This window comes from Gymnoscopelus microlampas (assembly GCF_963454915.1).
Source record: "Gymnoscopelus microlampas genome assembly, chromosome: 15".
Classification (NCBI taxonomy): Eukaryota; Metazoa; Chordata; class Actinopteri; order Myctophiformes; family Myctophidae; genus Gymnoscopelus; species Gymnoscopelus microlampas.
The window spans coordinates 34,341,298-34,360,821 of NC_139952.1; the positions used below are offsets into that span (position 1 = coordinate 34,341,298).

General features: G+C 42.2%; 2 protein-coding genes across 15 annotated transcripts in view; both read right to left on the reverse strand.

Moving 5' to 3' along the window:
* pleca (plectin a) overlaps window positions 1-19,524 on the reverse strand; it is a 129,009-nt gene that overhangs the window by 48,758 nt on the left and 60,727 nt on the right. For 3 of the 14 annotated variants that reach the window (XM_084079855.1, XM_084079854.1, XM_084079851.1), the window contains exon 1: window positions 1,148-1,797. The exons of 6 other annotated variants lie outside the window; for them this stretch is intronic. In XM_084079855.1, the coding sequence (XP_083935981.1) occupies window positions 1,148-1,307 (160 nt within the window). In that variant the 5' untranslated portion in view covers window positions 1,308-1,797. Of the gene's footprint in view, window positions 1-1,147; window positions 1,799-7,018; window positions 7,419-9,702; window positions 9,761-19,524 lie in introns of those variants that run through there. 5 more of the 14 variants (XM_084079849.1, XM_084079848.1, XM_084079859.1 and 2 more) reach the window with 3 other exon arrangements.
* Window positions 2,903-17,769, reverse strand: LOC311061291 (uncharacterized protein). The gene is made up of 3 exons (XM_084079867.1): window positions 17,628-17,769; window positions 15,293-17,324; window positions 2,903-3,760 (listed from the first exon to the last, which is right to left on the reverse strand). Exons 2-3 carry the CDS (start codon window positions 17,286-17,288, stop codon window positions 3,756-3,758), a joined length of 2,001 nt encoding a protein of 666 aa, XP_083935993.1. The 5' UTR covers window positions 17,289-17,324; window positions 17,628-17,769; the 3' UTR covers window positions 2,903-3,755.

Below are 19,524 nucleotides of genomic sequence, written 5' to 3' on the forward strand. Positions count from 1 at the left end.
CCTCCTGTGGGGAATGTTGAGTGGTCCCGTTAGATTTTATACAGTCCAATGATAACGATAATAACCATAATGTTTTACATGACTAGAGTGGAAGACGGACACGATAAGAAATGTGGTTAATGTTTAAGCTGCTGCATATGAATAGAGAGGGAACAGTTAAACTGTGGTTGCCTACTTTTTCAGACGAAGGATTTCTTGCAGAACCCATATTGGATGTAAAATAGGCTGTCCAAACTAAAAATGTTGTTGTGAATCATTCTTAATAGATCAAAGGTATTTGGGCGATAGGCAAGCCCATTTCTTGTGTAAACGTTCCTTGGTGCACTATTATAGACCACTTTCCAAAGAGCAATGAGTGTTTGCAAAACAAATATTAGGGCTAGTGTTGCCAATGCAATGCTTGTATGCAACAGGTTGATGCAGGATAGGTGGGCACTAGGGACATCTGGGCACTAGGGACATCTGGGCACCTCAATGTGAAATTGGCTATTTTGTCCAAAATGTAAAAAAATAAAATATTAGAAAAATGATGTAAAGTAATGTAAAGTATACATGATGTGAACATGCACTGTATACATCATTATCAGACTTAATTGTATTCCTCAACTTCTTGTTTATGCCCCAAAATGACTGGATATACAGGTTTTGTAGCAATTTGTAGCAATTGTAGAAATATTAGACTTTAATTGTCGAATGTTTAAGCATGTAATCATGCACTTTACTTTACTTAACCACTTAAACCCTATTTTCACTGAAAATATCAGATTGACAAGTTCACAATGCAACGCCCTATTTTCAGAACGCTTTCCCCACAATGATACAAAACATTAAATATACAAGTATTGAGCCCTGAGGGACTCCGTTTCCCCATATGGGGTTTAAGTGGTTATTTTTCAAATATTTTATTTTTTAAGATTTTTGGACAAAATAGCCAATTTTACATCGAGGTGCCCAGATGTCCCGGCCAGTGCCCACCTATCCCGTTACCAGTGCTTGCATGCAATGGGTTAACACCATCACCAGCCCCCCACACTCACACCCCCAGCCCTCCCTCACAGAACTCCTCCTATTACACGGACGGAGACGCCTGGAGAGTGGAGACAGACAGAGCCGACAGACGGTATATGACCGGACAAGCGCTGCTTACCTGCGCAACACATGCGGCTGTACAGATGGGATCCCACTTCACCACAGCTCATTTCGTGGATGTAATTAGCGCGTCCATAAATAATTTCCCGGTCGAAGGCGCCGCCATACCAAGAAGACGACTTAGCTGCGATGGCCGTATCTGTGACAAGTTTAGCCATCCTGTTTTGTTTTGTTTGTGTGCTGTGCCGTGCGTAAATGCGCACCACTGTGGACACTCTTTAACCCCCCCCCCCCCACACACACCCCAAAATGTATAGGCTATCCTGCCGCACGCGTTTGTCCTCTGAGTTCAGCCCTCCAGACAGACAAAAAAAATGAATCCTTTCTCCTCTACCGAACCGAAGCCACATGAAGAAGTAGAGGGAAAAAGGGGTCGTATCGCATTGCAAAGAGTCAAACGTTCCCTTTCCAAAAGCCCGGCCCACATTTGTTTGTGTTTAATGAAATGAAGGAGTGGGCGCTCTTCTCTTCTCCTCCATTGTGCCTCTCAGCGCTGCCGTTGGACACATCATGATAACATGGAACAAGAAGACATCCCAGATTAGACCGCCTGCCTCCGTCTGGAGCAGCGTTTACACACTGTCTGTTTTCAGTCGTCTGTCTCTACTTTAGCATGGCGGTGCATGTGAAATGGAAATGGCTGTGTGCCTTCATTACCGAACATTACATAAGGCACCATGGAATGTTTTTAATAGCTTTCAAAACAGAAATGAAGACCGATCTTTTGGCAGGACAGACAGTACATATAAATGTAGTATTATTCAAATCACTACCAGACCCCGCCCTCTACTCTGTGTGCTGTCTTCCCTATTTCAACTGTACACTGTGTGGATGTGTCCCAAATCATTCACTCACACTCACTCCCTACAGCAGTGGTTCTCAAACTTAAGTTTCAAGCACCCCCCCCCCCCCTGACTCTGACAGTATACACATGGAACCAACTGTCAGAGTTACAAACCTGTAAGTGTCAATTTAGAACCCCCTCAAGCAAAGAACACTGAGGGTCCCGGGACCGCACTTTGAGAACCACTGCCTTACAGGGAGTTACAGGAGTAGGCTAATAAAGTCCTCAACTATAATAGCTGGGCTGGGCAATATCATATCATTATAATTTCGTGATATACAGTATGAGACTAGATAGGCTATGTCTGGGATTTTGGATATCAAAATATCATGATATGGCATGTTGATGTAATTTCCTGGTTTTAAATAACTTATTTTATTCTTTAGAAATAATTGGGAAAATTAAAAAAGAAAACCTATATTATCTCACAATATCAAGGAATTTGGTCAGAAATACCAGATAATTTATTGTGTTGACATATCGCCCAGATAGTGAGGAGCCTATTGAGTGATTACACAGCCTGTGACTACTCTGTTGCACAGCATATATAATAGGACCAACTGTGTCTACAGCATGTGCCATGGATGATAAATTACACTTTAGGCACATTCATAACAGCTGTGCGTCATAAATAATCTGAACAGAGCAGGCTTGTTCTCTCTTTCCATAACATTGAAAGCATTTCATATTCATGGACACATACAGTAAAATACATTTGTTTCTTCATTTGTGCAATAGATAAGCTTTCCCACATTATTTCTGGTTTTATTGTTTCTGTTTCTTTTTTTCACCACAGGGACCTCTCTTCAGAATCTGAATCACAATTAAACAAGTTCAACTACATACAAAGTCGTTTTTTTAATAATAAAAAAGAAAAGAAAAGAAGTGGATTAAAAAGAAAAATCAGACTTGTATTCCAAATGTCTTTTAATAAGAATAGAAGGACAAACATGGGGTAAATTTCCAAAGAGAAGAATTCATTCCCAAACACTTGTCAACCATTCAAAAGTGTAGATGAGGGGAAAATGTCAGTTGTGGGTGTTTAAGGATATCGTTTAATTTTAGTGCTCAATAGCTCCAAATTTACTTTTTATTCTCAGCAGCTATATACTGACCCAGATTAGTTCTAGGTTACTAGACTGATAATCACACGATCCATTTATAAAAAATAAGTATACATATAAAGCTCACTTAATATGCAACCATTCAAAATTTAATTATTTTGTTATTATGCAACAAAAATAAATGTCATTGTTAAAAACTTAGCAAACAAATGGGAGATAATGTTTCTGTCAAAACAGGGTGTATTCATGTATTTCATACATTCTTTTTTTGGATGTTTCATATTTTAAACACACGTCTGTGTAATACCAGAATTATACCAGTGTTATACCAGTACTGGTATTATAAGTCATGACTATGAGTCTATACTGCATCTGATGAATTCTGTGGACCACAATTAGCACACAGTTATGAAACAAAAATGAAATTCCTAAAAGTAAACCTATGCTTAAGACTATGAGAATTGAGTTTCACATTTATTTATTTTTTGTCAAACTAATCAAAATAGAAAAACTGAAATACAATTCTAATTAAAAGTCACCCTCAACTTGTCCTGTAGTAAAACCTTGAATGTTTGGTTGATGGAGAAGATTAAAAAAGTCCTGTTTTTGGCAGAGGTAGTTGGTGGTATTTTCCCTGATATGAGAGAGAGCCAGTTTTGATCAGAAAAGGGCGTTGATGTGACAAGGCTGCCGGCTCTTCACCCTATGAAACATAATCGGACATATCTCAGACGCTGTATCAGCATTGACACTTTAAACAAAGCACAAGCAGTATCATTTATTCTTGAGGACATGCCAAGATGCTGGAGAGGATCGATGGAGTGTTAATTCAACTCTGAAAGTAAAATTAACACTCAGGAGTGTGTTGCCTTGTGTTGCACCTGTGTATAATGTTTGTGTGGATTTGTACACGTGTGCACATATGTCTTTGTTGTCCGCAGGTCATTGTGAAAGGCATAGCGGGAGGTCAGGACACAATGGTTGCCCCTGAATGGGCGTCCACACTCTTCAAATATCTCATTATAGTTATACAGACAAGTTACGAATCAAGAGACACAGAAACAGAGTAATGCCTAATTTATGCTCCGTTGTACGGCGGTACATGAATCAGGCTTTACAAGCCAAAACCTGGATCCATGCCAACTCAAAATATATGGCTTGGCGTTCACTAGACCGAGCCACCTTGTCTCCAGTGCCATCCCCTGTTCTACAGTAATGTTTGATGCTGACTTGGGTGTGTCTTCCTGAAAGGGCGGATTAAATTCACTATCAAGAATGGTACCATAAAAGTGCATGGCAATCTTCTAATCTCCAGAGACCTTAGAGAGCCTAATAAAATACTGTTGACGGAAATCTCAAGGCAAAAGAACAGTAAAAGCACAACAATTGAGGAGAGCAGACAACATAATTCATTTTCAGTTACTTTGCAATGTATTAAACTGCAGGCAACACTACTATGCCACGGTTTAGGAGAACACAGATGAGGAGAAGCCCAAATCAACTGAAAGCGCATGATTTACAACCTATGGTAATGATGGTCTGCTACTTAAATTGCTACACAAACTCTCATCTGTAATCATTACAATCACACGCTCAAAGCAAATGACTCTTTCATTATCCAGCCATACATACACACACACACACAAACACACATGCACACACAAATAAATTACTCAGATTGTTTAAAGGTCCTGAGGATCAGATCGGGAACACGCGTACACAGCTTAGCAGCAACTATAAGTTTGTTATGTTATGTCTGTATCCAGGATACACAGACAACCCTACCCCCTCCTCTTTCCTGTGTTGAGTTGACCATCATCGCCCGACCTCTGCGTGTGGCAGGGCTGCAGACATTCTGTGTGCTTTTTTTAACCTGGCTGGGGTAAATTCCCTTTGCCCCAGAGCCACCTTCCCCCTTAATGAACGAAGCCAAAGGCACCTTGTTATAACAAACTACAGCCTCGCTTTACACAAGTACTCTTGGCCAGGCTTTGTCTGCCCAACATCATGCAGCACGTGACATCCACTCTACGCACCTTTCCTTTTGTTTGAACTAGACGTGTAATGTCAACAGATAACCTACTGCTGTCTACCACCTCTACGACAAAGTAAAAACATAGCTCAAACACATTTAATGGTAGTATAATTGTGCAAGAGTAAGTACTATCGCTACGAGTCCAATCATGAAACCTGGTTTCTTCACATGCAAATGAGCTGAATATCAATGTAGTGTAGAGATGGCATTTGGCCTACTTTACAGCACAAAGTTTGCCTGCCATTTACCAGTCAAACCTCTCTTCCTGGTCACATTCTATTTGATCTGTAGTTGAATAAGTACCTACTGTAGTCTTGCTGTACGTGCAGCCACAACTACAGTTAAGCATACTATATGGTCCCGATCAATGCAGATTCCCTATTTTATTTTATTGTCATCTAAGAACTTTAATATTTAATTTTCGCTATTTTTTTCCTCATAAGCTCTGGAGTTTTTTTCAACAGTGCGCAGATCCCCACCTTTCCTCAAGTTGCGCTGCCTAGTCATTGTTTTGAAAGTTACCCCTCATATCATAACATATCCAGTTGAAAAATCTCCACTTATCAGCTTTAGGCGGGCCCTCCTTGACTTCCTGCATGTGTGTGTGTGTGTGTGTGTGTGTGTGTGTGTGTGTGTGTGTGTGTGTGTGTGTGTGTGTGTGTGTGTGTGTGTGTGTGTGTGTGTGTGTGTGTGTGTGTGTGTGTGTGTGTGTGTGTGTGTGTGTGCGCGCGCGTGCGCGCGCGCGCAGGGGTGGGCTTATGCAGAGACCAGAGAGACTTATGATGATAAACCTGTCATCACTACACCAAAAAGCCATTACAAGCTGCCTCTGTCTGGGCATTGTTCAACAAAATAAAGTTATATCCCAAAAATATATGTGAAGGCAAAGGTCCTCTCAAATAACACTTTGACTGTTTTCCTTTAAAGCTGGCCTCAGGTGGCATCCTTAAAACTAGTAGTAGATGCCACAGATGTATGTTAAGATGCGTTATTATCATATGCCACTTCATTGTATGCTTAAGTATTTTTAAACTATGTACAGTGGCTGTTAAACAGGTTTTCTGACAGCACAACTGTAACGTGGGAGGGTGGGGAGAGGACTACTATTGTCCTCTTCCCGCACCTGCAGACTTTCCCCTAGGCATCCTGTAATTTGCCTAGGGGTGTGGCTGGTTTGGTTACTGTACCTGCGGCCAGAGATGTACTGGGCATGTAGGCTATTTGACAGGCCATCATCGAGGTGTGTCAAAAGTAAATTAGAGATCAGCAAGGTGTGTCTGTCGCTAAACACCAAATACCTGAGAGGTAACCTTCAGGTTTTTAAGTGAGCAGAACGCATTGTGAACTCCCACTCCCCTAAGAACAGAATGTCTGTGTTAAGGGGTATAGGCCAGCTGGGGCCTGTTGAACATTTTTTATAAACAACAGTAGATTGAGCACAACTGTAGTTGAGAAAGTCTCAAATGTCAAAAGATTCCTGCATTAAAGTCCTGCTCCATACAAAATGACATGAACACAAAAGTAGAAATACAATATAAATGTATCAGTCTTGTAGACACTATGCAAGGTCAATTAAAATAAGACAGACCCAAACATCAAAACATAGTTGAGTGTAATACCCCCGATCCTACGTCATCACATTTCAACCAGCATTTACAGGGTTAACTACACCACTCTCCACACGGCAGGAAACTGAGAGGGGAGTGTTGGGAAAAAAAAACGAGGGGTGAGGAAGAGATACAGGGGAGTGTGCATCACGACAACACACAGCGAGAGAGAAACGAGAGAGGACGCACGAATGGTGAAGACCGAAGGGGGCCGGTTTGCCACAGAGGAAAAAAACAACTTTGATCTATCTCCCGCAGGCACACAATACTAGCACCAGCAGCTCTCCTGAAGTAAGACTTGTAACTAAGCCTGTCTTACCTTGCTTCTTACGTAGTCTCCACTGCCAAAAGACGTAGAGAGTAACAAAGTGTCCCACAACCACCAGGGTTGGGAACACATTTCCAGGGGGGCTTGCCGGCATCGGGCCTGGGACAGAATGGAGAGTCACAGGCTCCAAGGACAGGTGGGAGGGCTGGGGTGAAAGGTGAGTGAGGGTGGAGGAAGGGAGGTGGGGAGGGGGGCGTCTAGGGGTGTGGTGCCATCCAGGACTTTAAAACAAGAGCGGTGGCCAAGTTGCTCGCGACTTTTACGAGAGTGAGCCGAGTGGAGCGAGCAGTGCACCCCGCCTCCCTCCCTCTTTTTTTCCCTTCCAGTGAGTCAGTCCTCTCTGGCTCCAGAAGTGGCTGAGCTCCCTCCCCTCTTTCTCTCTCACTCTCTTTTCTACCTGCCAGCACTTTCTGTTCTTTCTATTATTCTTTCTAGTTATTTAAAACATAATCTTTGTTCACAATTTACTTTTCTCTAACTACAATCTCTCTACAGTGTTCAAAGGTAGTTCCTAGTCCTCTGCTGTAGTGACTCCACTTGGCCATTGCGAGAGGCTCTCTGCATTTCCCAGTGCCAGGCTTTCCGCAGCCTATCTGCAGCAGTTAATAATACATGAGGCTGTTTTGTGTAACACACACACTCACAGACAGACACACACACACACACACACACACACACACACACACACACACACACACACACACACACACACACACACACACACACACACATTCTCTATCTCTCAGGTCAGCATTGATAAGGAGTGCAAATACAGAAGTACACCTAAACTTTGCTTTCAAGTTTACTGTTCAATAACTCCATAGAATGTTTTGCCCCTTGACAAAGCCCCTTGCAGTTACTTTCCAGCCCACTTTATGAGTCATGTATGATCCAAGTCCTTCCCCTTTTTCTCTGTGTTTGTACTAAAACCATGACTCCCATTTTATTTTCCCCCACAGAATAGACAGACAGCTCGCCATCAATCCAGTTTCATCGTGCGGCTTAATTTACATTTTTTGCTCCCTAATTGCTTCCTTATGCTGGGACAGCATAGCACATGCCCATAACCTTCCCAGAAGCCTGCATAAATGAATAGTGTTTGACCAACAATCAGTGAAAAACCACCAAAATAGTGGTGGTTAAAAATAATCTCTTTTAAACCTGCTTCGTCACTCAGGCCTACCCGACACCATTCTTTTTAGGACATCCCCCGTTATTAAAATAGTCAGCAGCCAGGAGCTAAAAAGCCTTCCTTAAGTAGGCTAGACCAAGAGAAACGTGCAAACTTTCTCCTCATTTTGATAAATACAATTATTTCTGCACTGCAAATTCCTGAGATTACCACTTTTGTGTAGTAGCGTTATAAAGTACTGACTCATTCTGTAACCTTTGTTACGTCATGGCCTGTACAGAGACTCATTTTAGGACTACATTATTATGCAAAGCTTTTGGTGCATATCCTTTCTCAACAAACAAACCCTATCTACTGATCCTCCCTAAGCTGTGTGCACACCACACACCCAAATACATTATGGCCAAGATCAAAAGCATCACGCAGTGGACACACTGACATTTGCCTCAAGAACCTTCAATTGGCAAAACACAGCCAGGAGAGTTTCAGCTTCGGCACTGCAGAGTGTCAGTTACACCCTTAATACCATGCTGTAACCTGGCACCAAGACCAGTGACATGGTTGCAAAGGGATGGCGACGCAAGGCAAAATAGCAGCCGTCTCCCATTAAAAAAAAAGCCCAAATAGATCTTATGACATGACCTGTGGCGTGCTCAATGTCAGTGTATAAAGAAAACAGTGGTTCGCCATATACAGTAGACCTTCAATAAACTAGGCTATGCTATAGTATGACATTTCCAAATATCTAGCAAACAGTTAACACAGTTACAGCACGTGCCACAACAAAGATAGTTATGACATACAATCTTATATGTTATGACATATAACATCTTGGGCCACTTAGAAACTATATCTCAGACGAACACAAAACATCAATTGAGATAATTAAGAAGCGACAAATGTAGCAAGGACCATGTGCTTCAATGCTGACCGGGTTAATTTGCCAGGTAATAATCAGGAAGCTCTCATTTGAGACAAATATCTGGACCGTTATAAAAGTGAGAATGAAAGAGAGTACGGTGTGTAGAGTGAATATCAAGCAGTGGAATAAAAACAATAAATACAGATGTTTGGCTATAGCACTTTGACCTCTCCTACCACTCCCACAAGGGTGGAGTCCGCCCACTTCTACTGTCCTCACATGGGATGCTTGTTCAATCACCCCCTACGGTAGTAGAGGTCCTATGTTCTCACATTGACTGCAAGTATTGTTTAATAGCACATTCCAATGTAAGAGTAGTAGGTCTATCACAAAAAAAGTAATTTTGACATCAGTCAAAATATCAAAACAATAATAAGCTCTAGTAATGACCTTCACAACACTCAGAGTAACAAGGTAGTTTAAAGTCGAATGACTGGAAACTCAACGTTAACTTTAATTTAAAATCATCCTGTACCAAAAACAACGTACCAATACAGGGAATGTGCTTGCATCACCACGTTTCCCTTACTGTCACCTTCTCAAAGCATCCTCAAGAGCAATGACACAAAGTCCAATAGAATAGGGCCTGTAACTACTACACAAATAAAATAATCCACTTACCATGTGTTTTTTTTCGACAACAAGAACAACAGCAAAGGTCCATCTTTACTCAGCCCGTTCGTGTCTTTCAAGCATTATTCTGAACTAATACTGCAAGGATTCACATCTGACCTCAAGACACTGCACACTGATCAAAACCAGGGGGGCGTGCTTGAGAAGGAATGAAGGAAGAAAAAAGAAAGAAGGGATAGAAAGTCTGGAAGCGGGCTGGGAAATAAAAACTAGACAGCCACGCAAGTTGGATTTAATTTGTTCCGTTCGCAGTGGAAACACTGCATATCTCTGGTGCTCTGACGAACAGTACTGGATAAGAGCCATTTGCAGGGCTGTGTAAATACTAGGGGACACATTTTCTTACAGGATGGAGACAAAGAGCGGAAAACATGGATTTGCCAACCGGCTACCATAACAAAGGTCTGTCTGTGGGAGACATAAAAAAAAACTTGGAAATTATTGAAAATGTATCCCCATGAGCACAGACTAGCCAATCACAATGAACTGCGTGTGTGCCACCCACAAGAAGTTGTCATATTGTGTTTATGTACTAGTCAGAGCAGTGGCTCTGGTACACGGCTTGAGGGCTTTAATAGCATTGTACATCAATGTATTTAAATCGGCACAAGTAATCAAAAACCCTCTACAAATTGGGATTAAGTGCTACTTTATATAATCAAAAGTTAGATTAGAAATAATGAGCAAAATAAACTTGTAATGATGTGTTTAGACAAGGCATGTCCAGGCAACAGATGCTAGTCATTGTGGGCATGCTATTTATATAGCTGTACATTATATTATATATGGCACCCCATAGGAATGACCCTCACTTTTGTAAATGCAGGCAAATTACCCATGATGAGGAGGCAGAGTGCTATTGGTAGAGAGAGGTTGGGGGACCAGCCAGTCAGGCCTCACCCCCTGCCCACGCCCCCTGCATTTAACACCAGGGAACCTGATCCCAGACACCCACAGACACAGCGCGGGTCTTTACTCCAAGTCTTAGAAAGCAATGAACTATAATTTGCTTCAGTCTTACTCCCTATATGTAGTAAGTCTACGGTTGCAATAAATGCATGGGAACATATTTTGGAGGTATAACAATTAAGCCAAGCTCCAATTACCAATTACAAATGTGCACTACAGTAAACATTTAAGGATTTCTAAAAAGCACATGCTTTGTCAAAAGCCCTTACTTATAACTGATGATACACTGGCTGTGTGCATCTTACAGTAGATTAGAGTGCCTGTGTCATGCTCACTCGTTGGTCCTATAGTATCTCGTCACAAGCCAAGACTATCCATAAGGTACTTCTGTGGTGAGTGGTGACATCTCTTGGTAAGAAGACAGAAGTGTACGGATAGTAAATGCTTCCTACCTTGGCCCTGTTGGATCAATGCTTCCATGATGTCTATGACATGAGTCATTTCCATGGTAGCAGCCATGCTTCTTGGTGTTGAATTCTCTTAATTAATCTTAACCTATCACTTGCATTGTGAATGTATCCGAAAATATGAGACTAACTAAAGCTCTAGCTATGTGCTACTGTTGTCACTGCATTTACAGTATGCACAGCCCTTCTAAATGTTGGAGTTTAACGTTCACAGCAGGCTGGGCTTAAACAGGGAGTACTGCAGGCCAGATTTAAGGTGGCAACTGCCACATGTTCCCATCTGGACCGCTCTGCAGCTTTGCCCTCTCTCACAGAGGCACGGGAAGGGAGGCAGGAAAAGCTGAGTGTGGCTTAATTGGACTCAGATTTCCCGATCTTTGCTTAGTCATACATCAGCCCTGAGAATGGAAAGTTCTCGGGCAGGCCGTGCATCCAGGGAGGGTCAGAGAACAATTCGATGTGGGGCTAGTGCGAAAATGCTGCCTACAAACCATCACTTTCGTCATTACAATCATTCACAAAGATAAAGAAAAGACGATACATTCAGGTACGAACTAGGACAAGATGGAAATTCCATACTGCATGTTTCTGACAATAAACAAGGTGGCCTTGTGCTTAGTAAGCCACAGGTTCGATACACCCCCCAACCATGTATACAGACCAAAGCCCTAAAACTAAAAGAAAAAACAAATTCACCATAACAGCTAAAATTGTAAGTAAATTGTGGGGGGGGGGGGGGGGGGGGGGATTTTGTGCCGCACAAAAGTGCCACATACAATATGCAGAGTATACTATATTTGTACACTGTGTAGACTCTACAGCCAGGAGGACCATGTGCTTCAAGGCACATGGTCTCTAGTAAAGTATATGTGCTAATGTCCCAGCAGAGGGCAGCAGTACCACCATCACATCCTCAGTCATCCCTGCTGGAATATAGAAATATGCTGAGCAGGAAGCACACAAACTAGGCAACGGCCATATACAAGACTTGTTTATCTGGAATGAATACAGACCACAACTAGAACCTGCAGTAAAAATCTGTCCCTGGATCTGACGTGACAAAAGCCTTGATTCAGTTCCAACACAAAGCACCAGTATTTGCAGGTGCAACTCATCTCAAGATAAAGCATTTCTCAGACAATATCTTATAAAACTGTGAGTTAAAACATACAGCGTAAACACTGACATTTTAACCTCTGAGATCAATCACCAATAACCAAAATGAGATTAGATTACATTTTCCTGGGACAGCAACCCTCTGGAAGGGTTTTAAAAGATAACGGCAAGATAGTGTACGTGTACTGTGAACATGTTTTTCCTTATATTACAGTGACTAGAGATGGTGCTTCTCCTGTGATATATATACTGTAATATACAGAGTACTGCATTACACTAATTAACATGATCCCGAGAGTCCCTATTATGGGCATATTTCATAAATATATATATATTAGTTTATATATATATATAAACTAATAGGATCATAGTGATATAGCATGTCACTTGTCATGCATCACGAGGGGCTTTTGCATTCCTGCTATGCAAATTCTAAAGATGAGTGAAAATAACTTCATACTGCATTTCAATGAATCACCCATGACAGTTCAGTAGAGCACTCTCATTTTACCCACAGTAATTCTTCCAAATAGATACTTTGGAAGTGTGTGTATATTATTTATTTATTCTATTTATTTATTTATTTCCAGATCGATACATTTACTTTTTAAAGTTGATGCAATGGCTCTAATGGCTCTAAAATAAAATAATGGATAAGCGGCGCCACTACTTCTGTGTGTGATGTTTAAATGTTTCATTTTTAAAACATACTGTATGAAACAGGTACAAAGGTACATACTGTACTGTAGTATATTAGCAGACCTAGTACTAGGTAGTAGGTCCTTTATAGAGGTGTAAGTGATATGTTTTTGTAAAAAGAAGTTAAAGCTCTAGATAATAATCATTGCTATAGAGTGTTTGTTCAGTAACAGGTCTCCCCATCTCTCCAGTTCTTTAGTAAACTATATTTCCAGGTCGGCATACCAATCGTATCCAATCAGGAGAGAGAACCCCACAAAGATCATTCATCAGCTTCAATTTGATAGTGTTCCAGTACCAATACATTTCTGTTTACTTAAGAGAATCATATAGCATGATTATTACTATTGGAATGTAGAGCTATTTAACACTTATTAAAATAAAATCATAATTTAATTTACACCCCCTTAACACATACGTAGCACACACCAAAAGTGGTACCTCTACAATTAATACAATAGAATCAGGCAAGAATCCTCAAGTGATGAAGGTCTTCTAACCTAATTATTGCACCTATTTAACAACAGTACAAGTGAAGAGTGTACAGGATTCTGTTGTTTTTTGCATTGACCTTTGACCCATTATAACCGGGAAAGCATCTGTGTCATTTTAGATTTTAGCTATATATCGTCTATGTCGGGTGGAAACCTTGTATGTCCAAAACAGTTACTTTTCAGTTGATTCAAATGCTAAAGTAGCAAAAGCAGCAGATCTCAAAACGCGCGGCTTTGCGCCACGTTTCGAGCTTGTGGATCTGCTATTTTTGTGACGCTCTAGTATGATCAAGTAAGGCATTCATTTCCAAAAAAAGTTAAAATATGGAGATAAGAGGTTTCTGCCAGACAGCAACGATATATATAGCAACATAGGTTTTTCAGAAAACTGTTATGATTTAGAATTGAATTTGAAGAAACAGCCTCAGGTCTTAATGGGTCACGGTGTTTTGTTTTGTTCTATAGTATGCACACTTCAGGCATGCAAAAAATATTTCTAGCTCTAAGTAAGATAAACATCTGTAGAACTATTTGACAAACAATATAGCACTAGCACTTATTACATAACATGCATTTTTACAGCTTTCTCAATCATTCCCCCACTCAGCTGAGAGCAGGAGTAGAGAGCAGCGAGGAGAAAGTATGCCTTTGTAAATATTTGCAGTGTACATAAAACAGAACAGACTTGTAGCATCACTGGGCACACTGAGGAGCAGATGCAGGGGGAGGGGAGGGGAGGGGGGGCACTGGATCAGCACACATAGTACAGTCAGGGTTCGATTTGCAAAGAAACCAGAGGGGGAGGTGGGTACATTTTCTTAACCACTTATGCCCTAGATAGATACATTGTTGTAAAACAAATAGCAGAAATAGCCGATCTATAAGCTCACAACGTGTTGCATTGCAACACGCCGAGAGCTTGTAGATCGGCAATTTGTGCTTTTTAATAAAAAAAAATTAAAAGTGTATAATGTTTAAGATTTTTGAAAATTTGCTGAAGTTAAGGACAACAGGGTTTTATGAAATTGTTAAATTGTGATATTATCAAACATAAACATCATTCAGTCTGACCATGATGGATGACCAGAGGGGGAAAAGAGGCATGGATTTAACCCCATCCCCCCAGCAAATCGAACCCGGAATACAGTGCACAGTAGTGCAGTGCGGTACGGCACAGCTCAACTTACACTAAAGCTCCATTCCTTTTTTGAGCACAGCTACTGTACGCACGTGGCCACTGAAACAGCCCAAAGTAGCACTGCCAAATGCAGAAATAAAAGTACTATACAGCACAGCTTTTATACTTTTATACCAATTGTCCTATACCATTGTATCTATGGTTTCAGGTTGGCCTCTGTGTGAGTTTCAAAGTGTGAGTGTGCTTGTTGAATATATGCAGAATGAGAAAATGTGTAGAAAATCTCCAGCATCTTGGCAATCCTCTGAACATTGAGACATCATAGAAACAAAATTAAAAATTCTACAAGCACATTCTCTAAGGCAATTCGTAAATGCAAATGGTCATGTACTGTAAATCAAATTGGGTGAGAAACTAGTTGGATTAACATTTTATATAAAATATAAACATTTTACATCAGGCATTCAGTATGCAGCATGCAAGCAAGCAGTAGCAGAAAAGAGCAATGCTCTTCATCATGCATCCTAAAGATGACATTCAATTAGCAGTCTGGTTATTGTTTAGCTCTATCGAAAATGACAAGGCCATTATTTGTATCACTACTAAATCAAATTATCCCGCGTTCACCCTCCCACACATTCACAAACAGAAAGAGTACCCATAGCAACGCCTGAATGTTGTCAGTGCTTCAGGAAAAGACAGGAAGAGGAAGGAATAGAGAGGAGGAGGGAAAAGGAACTAGAATGGGCTCGAACCTTCCATGGAGTCTGGCCAGACTTTCTTGACCTCCTGTTCCTCGTTGGGGTCTTCTGTGAGGAAGCCCCAGTCTCCATGAGGCAGATTGCTCTTCAGGACAGCAATGGGGCTATCAGAGGAGACAAAGGGGCTGGCAAAATGTCCCTCAAAGGCCTCAGCCTTCTCTTGCTCGAGTCCAAGCTCAGGTACCATGTTGGAAACCATCACTGAGGAGGAGGACATCTGTACGTAGGTATGGGACTGGGACGCGACTTGGGAGACATTTGGTTCCTCCACTACTGTAACTGTTTCCTGGGCAATCTGCATACTGGAACTTTCAGGACAAACAGCATTATGGCTCACTCCTGTTTCCGCCGACAGGTTTGTGAAGTCATCAGCGACTGGCGATGGAGGGCTTGGTAGTTCATAGTCAGAATCTGACTCAGGGGTCTGAGCTTTGGCCGCAGGGACGTGGGTTTCTAACTCGTTGTCTACAAGCTCTTTGGGTTCTTCCAGGATGTCAATCTCAACCTCAACAGGAACATCCGGAGTGTCTTCAGTGGTCACTGCCTCGGTGACCACTTCTTTAAGAACATCCTGTTCCTCTACTTTGGGTTCTTCAACCAAGGGGGCTGGTTGGGAGTCTTCATCAAGCTTAACTTCAGTAATGATCTCTTCAGTGACTTCAGCAGGTTCCTGCAAAACTGGCTTAGGTTCATCTTCTTCGTCGTCTTCTTCGTCTTCTTCATCATCATCATCGTCATCATCTTCTTCTTCATCTCCTTCCTCTTCCTCTTCTTCCTCCTTGCCATCTTCCAACACATCTTGGTTCAATTCTTCTGAAGGCACTTGGGTTATAGCCCCCTCTTCTTCCAATACTGTCTCTTCTACAGGCTCAGGCTCTTCAGTGACCTCAGGTGGCTCAGCAGAAACAACCTCTTGAACTACTTCCTCCTCCACAACATCCTCCACACTTGGAGCTAGGACCTCTGGCTCCACCTCTGGCTCCAGAGCCTGTGGAACCTCCTCAGGGATTTCTGGTGTGCTGGGAGCCTCAACAGGGACTTCAGAGACTGGTTCATCTGCAGGGATTTCTGGTGTGCTGGAAGTCACAACAGGTACCTCAGAGATTGGTTCCTCTGGTTCAAGGACCTGGTGAACAGCAGGAACCTCAGGAGCCACTTCAGGGATTGGCTCCTCTGCCGGAGTCAATGGAACCTCCTCAGGGGCCATAACAGGGACTTCAGGAGTTGGCTCGACTGCAGGAATGAACACTGGTGGCAAAGCCACTGAAACTTCCTTGGGGATCACTGAGACTCGAGAGGTTGGTGGTTTGGGCTCTCTAACTGGGGCAGCGTTTCTACTCTCAGAAGAAAACTGGGAGCCTCTGAAACCTCTCCTTTGGCCCTCCTCGGGCATGCGCTCCTCGCCTCTACGGAGGCCCTGGCCTCTCCTGAAGAAAGTCTGGGTCTGAGCACCAGGCTCTCCAGGAGGGGCACGGGACTGGTAGGAGCCCCTGAACCTCATCGGGGGCTTGTCAGATTCCTCTTCCTCTTCCCCGGGTCTCTTGTGGCGGTAGCGTTGGCGGTCCATCATGCCCTCCTGGCTCTCTCCAACTCCCCTGGGTTTGGGAACATAGGATGTGGGGCCTTCCACAGTCTGACTCCCCACCCGATTAGCCCGTCGCATCACGTCCAGGGTGAAGGCAGGGCGACGCACACGTTGCAGGGACGAAGGAACGATCTCGGGGGGCAGGTGCAGGTACTCACGCAGGTACACAATGCCCTCATTGGTAAGATAAAAGTAAGCATGTTTCCAAGCAAAGGTCTCCCTGACAAAGCCCCTGGATTTGAGTGAGCCCATGACACGAATCACCTTTATGTTGGCAATGCCTTCAAGGTTTGGATGCATGCACGTAGGACGGCCGTCCTTCTTCGCTACCATGACACCATCCCGGAAGAGGAGCTCATAGATGGCCCTCAAGTCGGCTAAGGGCATTACCATTCCGGCCACCATTTTGTCTTCTTAAATTTTCTTCAAGGGCCTAATCAACTTTCAAAACAAAAGAAAGCAAACTTGTCACACCCAGATATAGGATAGCAAAAACTAAGCTGTCAATGTCCTGAGACATCACAAAAACAAATCAAACATAAAGAAGTTTTCTTCATCAAATACTTCTGCCTGCTGAATTGTGCAGTTCCACAACATCACACATGCACCATCTATGACAAAAACACAACTCTTGGAATTGCTCTTTTTCTATCAATGTCTTTCAGAAGTTACACGGTATTGATCTACCAAAACAAAACACATGAGTCAGCACAGAGAAACAGCAATGCTCACAACCCCTCCTACCTTTTTATGTGTCTCTGATCGAAGGAGAAGCAGCCCGGACGAGAGTCGAGAAAGAAGAGAGAGAAAGGGGAGAAGCCAAGTATGTGTATGTGTGTGTGTGTGTGTGAGAGCATGTGGGATGCAAGGAAAGCAATAGAAAAAAGGGAGCCAAGCAGGAAGGGAACGCAAAAGAGGTAGAGAGAGTGACACACCCCCTCAGCACTAGAGCACATGTGTTCGTACACTGTGTACCTAAAGGGGCACCCCTCCCCCTCCACTGCCTCGACACACCCCCTTTAGGGAGCCCCGAGCAGAATGGGCAGGAGTCCAACACATGAATAAAGCTCACATATACAGTAGAAGACCTGTGCTTAACAGTAGCATATATTCACAATTCAGTTCCCTACAAACATCACACAGTTAACTTTAAATCTCTTTTTGCACTCACTCAACTTAACTTAAGTAACAGGCCAAGTGACACTGAAATGAAATGTCCATTCCCTTCTCTGTCCATTGTGAAGGAAGTTTGAAGCAGTTTCAACAATGGGGCAAACTCTCTGTTTACAGAGCAGGTGGGAAAATACAAGCTGTGGTACTTTATGAAACTGGGAAAAGTTTGCCTCAACACTATGCTAACAAGTTGCCTCTATGTGTACTGTACATGCATGTGCACATGTATGTCAGTGCAAGCACATGTGAGCTCTGCAGTGGAACAGCATGTTCCACTCCAACCCTATAACTGGGGGCATTCATACTGAATTGTACACTGTACATTTAAAATACTTTTGGGGCTACAGTGTTATGTATTATGGAAGTTCCTAATCTTTTTCTTGAGATATTATTAGGTCATAAGTACAAATTGATCTTGAGAGTGACATACATTGTGTAATAGAGTCCTAATATGCCTATATACTTGTTCAGGGTGGGTAAAAGGAATTATCTTCACAAATGCTGACCCTGACAGCTTGGCTAATCTCAAGTTCACATTTTAACTTGAAGATAATGTGTTCACTTATGCAAATATATGCTGCAAAACAGGCTGTGTGCAGAATGTCAGAGAGGTTCCAAGTTGTCTGTTAAACTGGTCTGAACAGATCCCAAGAGTTTGACACGTGGACAACTAGCAAAATTGGTTCGCTTAACTATACTGCACTAAAGTACATTATATTACACTAACCTCTAGACTTTTAGAAGTAGAAGCCATTCCACAATCAGAATGTCACATACTGTATTTTTTTTAACTCCTAATTCCTTTTTTCTGCACACAGGCTGTTCTGACCTCTGGTAATTAATAGGAATCTGCATGCCCATGCCAACGGCTGTGCCTGGCTTACCAGAGAAAGGCCTTCATTTAACCAAAGGCTCGAGGCAAGATTTTGCCATGGTGGCGCTTATTTGTCCTTATAGCAGGTAACACCAAAGGTTGTGTGTGGTGAGGTGCTGATGACTGGGAATAAACGTAAAAGAATAAAGACGTGTTGCACACTATGCAGACTACAGTATCCATATGCACTAACCTTAATGATGACGTTTCGACCTACAGATCAGGTAGGCTATAACAACACATTAAAGTTACTGCATATGAAGCCAGAGTGTGTGCCGCTTTTTTCCTCTTTTACTATTTTGTCTTTTACTATGTTTAAAAGCAGATAACAAACAGCAATTAAAAATATGACTGTTAAATACAGTGTACAGTGTACTATTCAGGCTTGAAACAAAAAAATAAATCATCATGGTAAGGGAGAAAGCTGGCAACCAATCAAGTACCCTAAAGGAAATGCATTTCCCAAATGTCCAACGGCCTTGTAACTGTAACAGTAGCCACGGTCCAGCTGTTGCAATCTCAGTGGGAGCAAACAGTTGCGAGTTTTGCAACTGGATGGTTGACATAGTGAGATTGTGAAGAGGTGACATGTTT

Bases quoted from the DNA above. Each gene is read 5' to 3' on its own strand.
- LOC311061291 (XM_084079867.1), bottom strand. From the start codon at position 17,288: ATGGTGGCCGGAATGGTAATGCCCTTAGCCGACTTGAGGGCCATCTAT.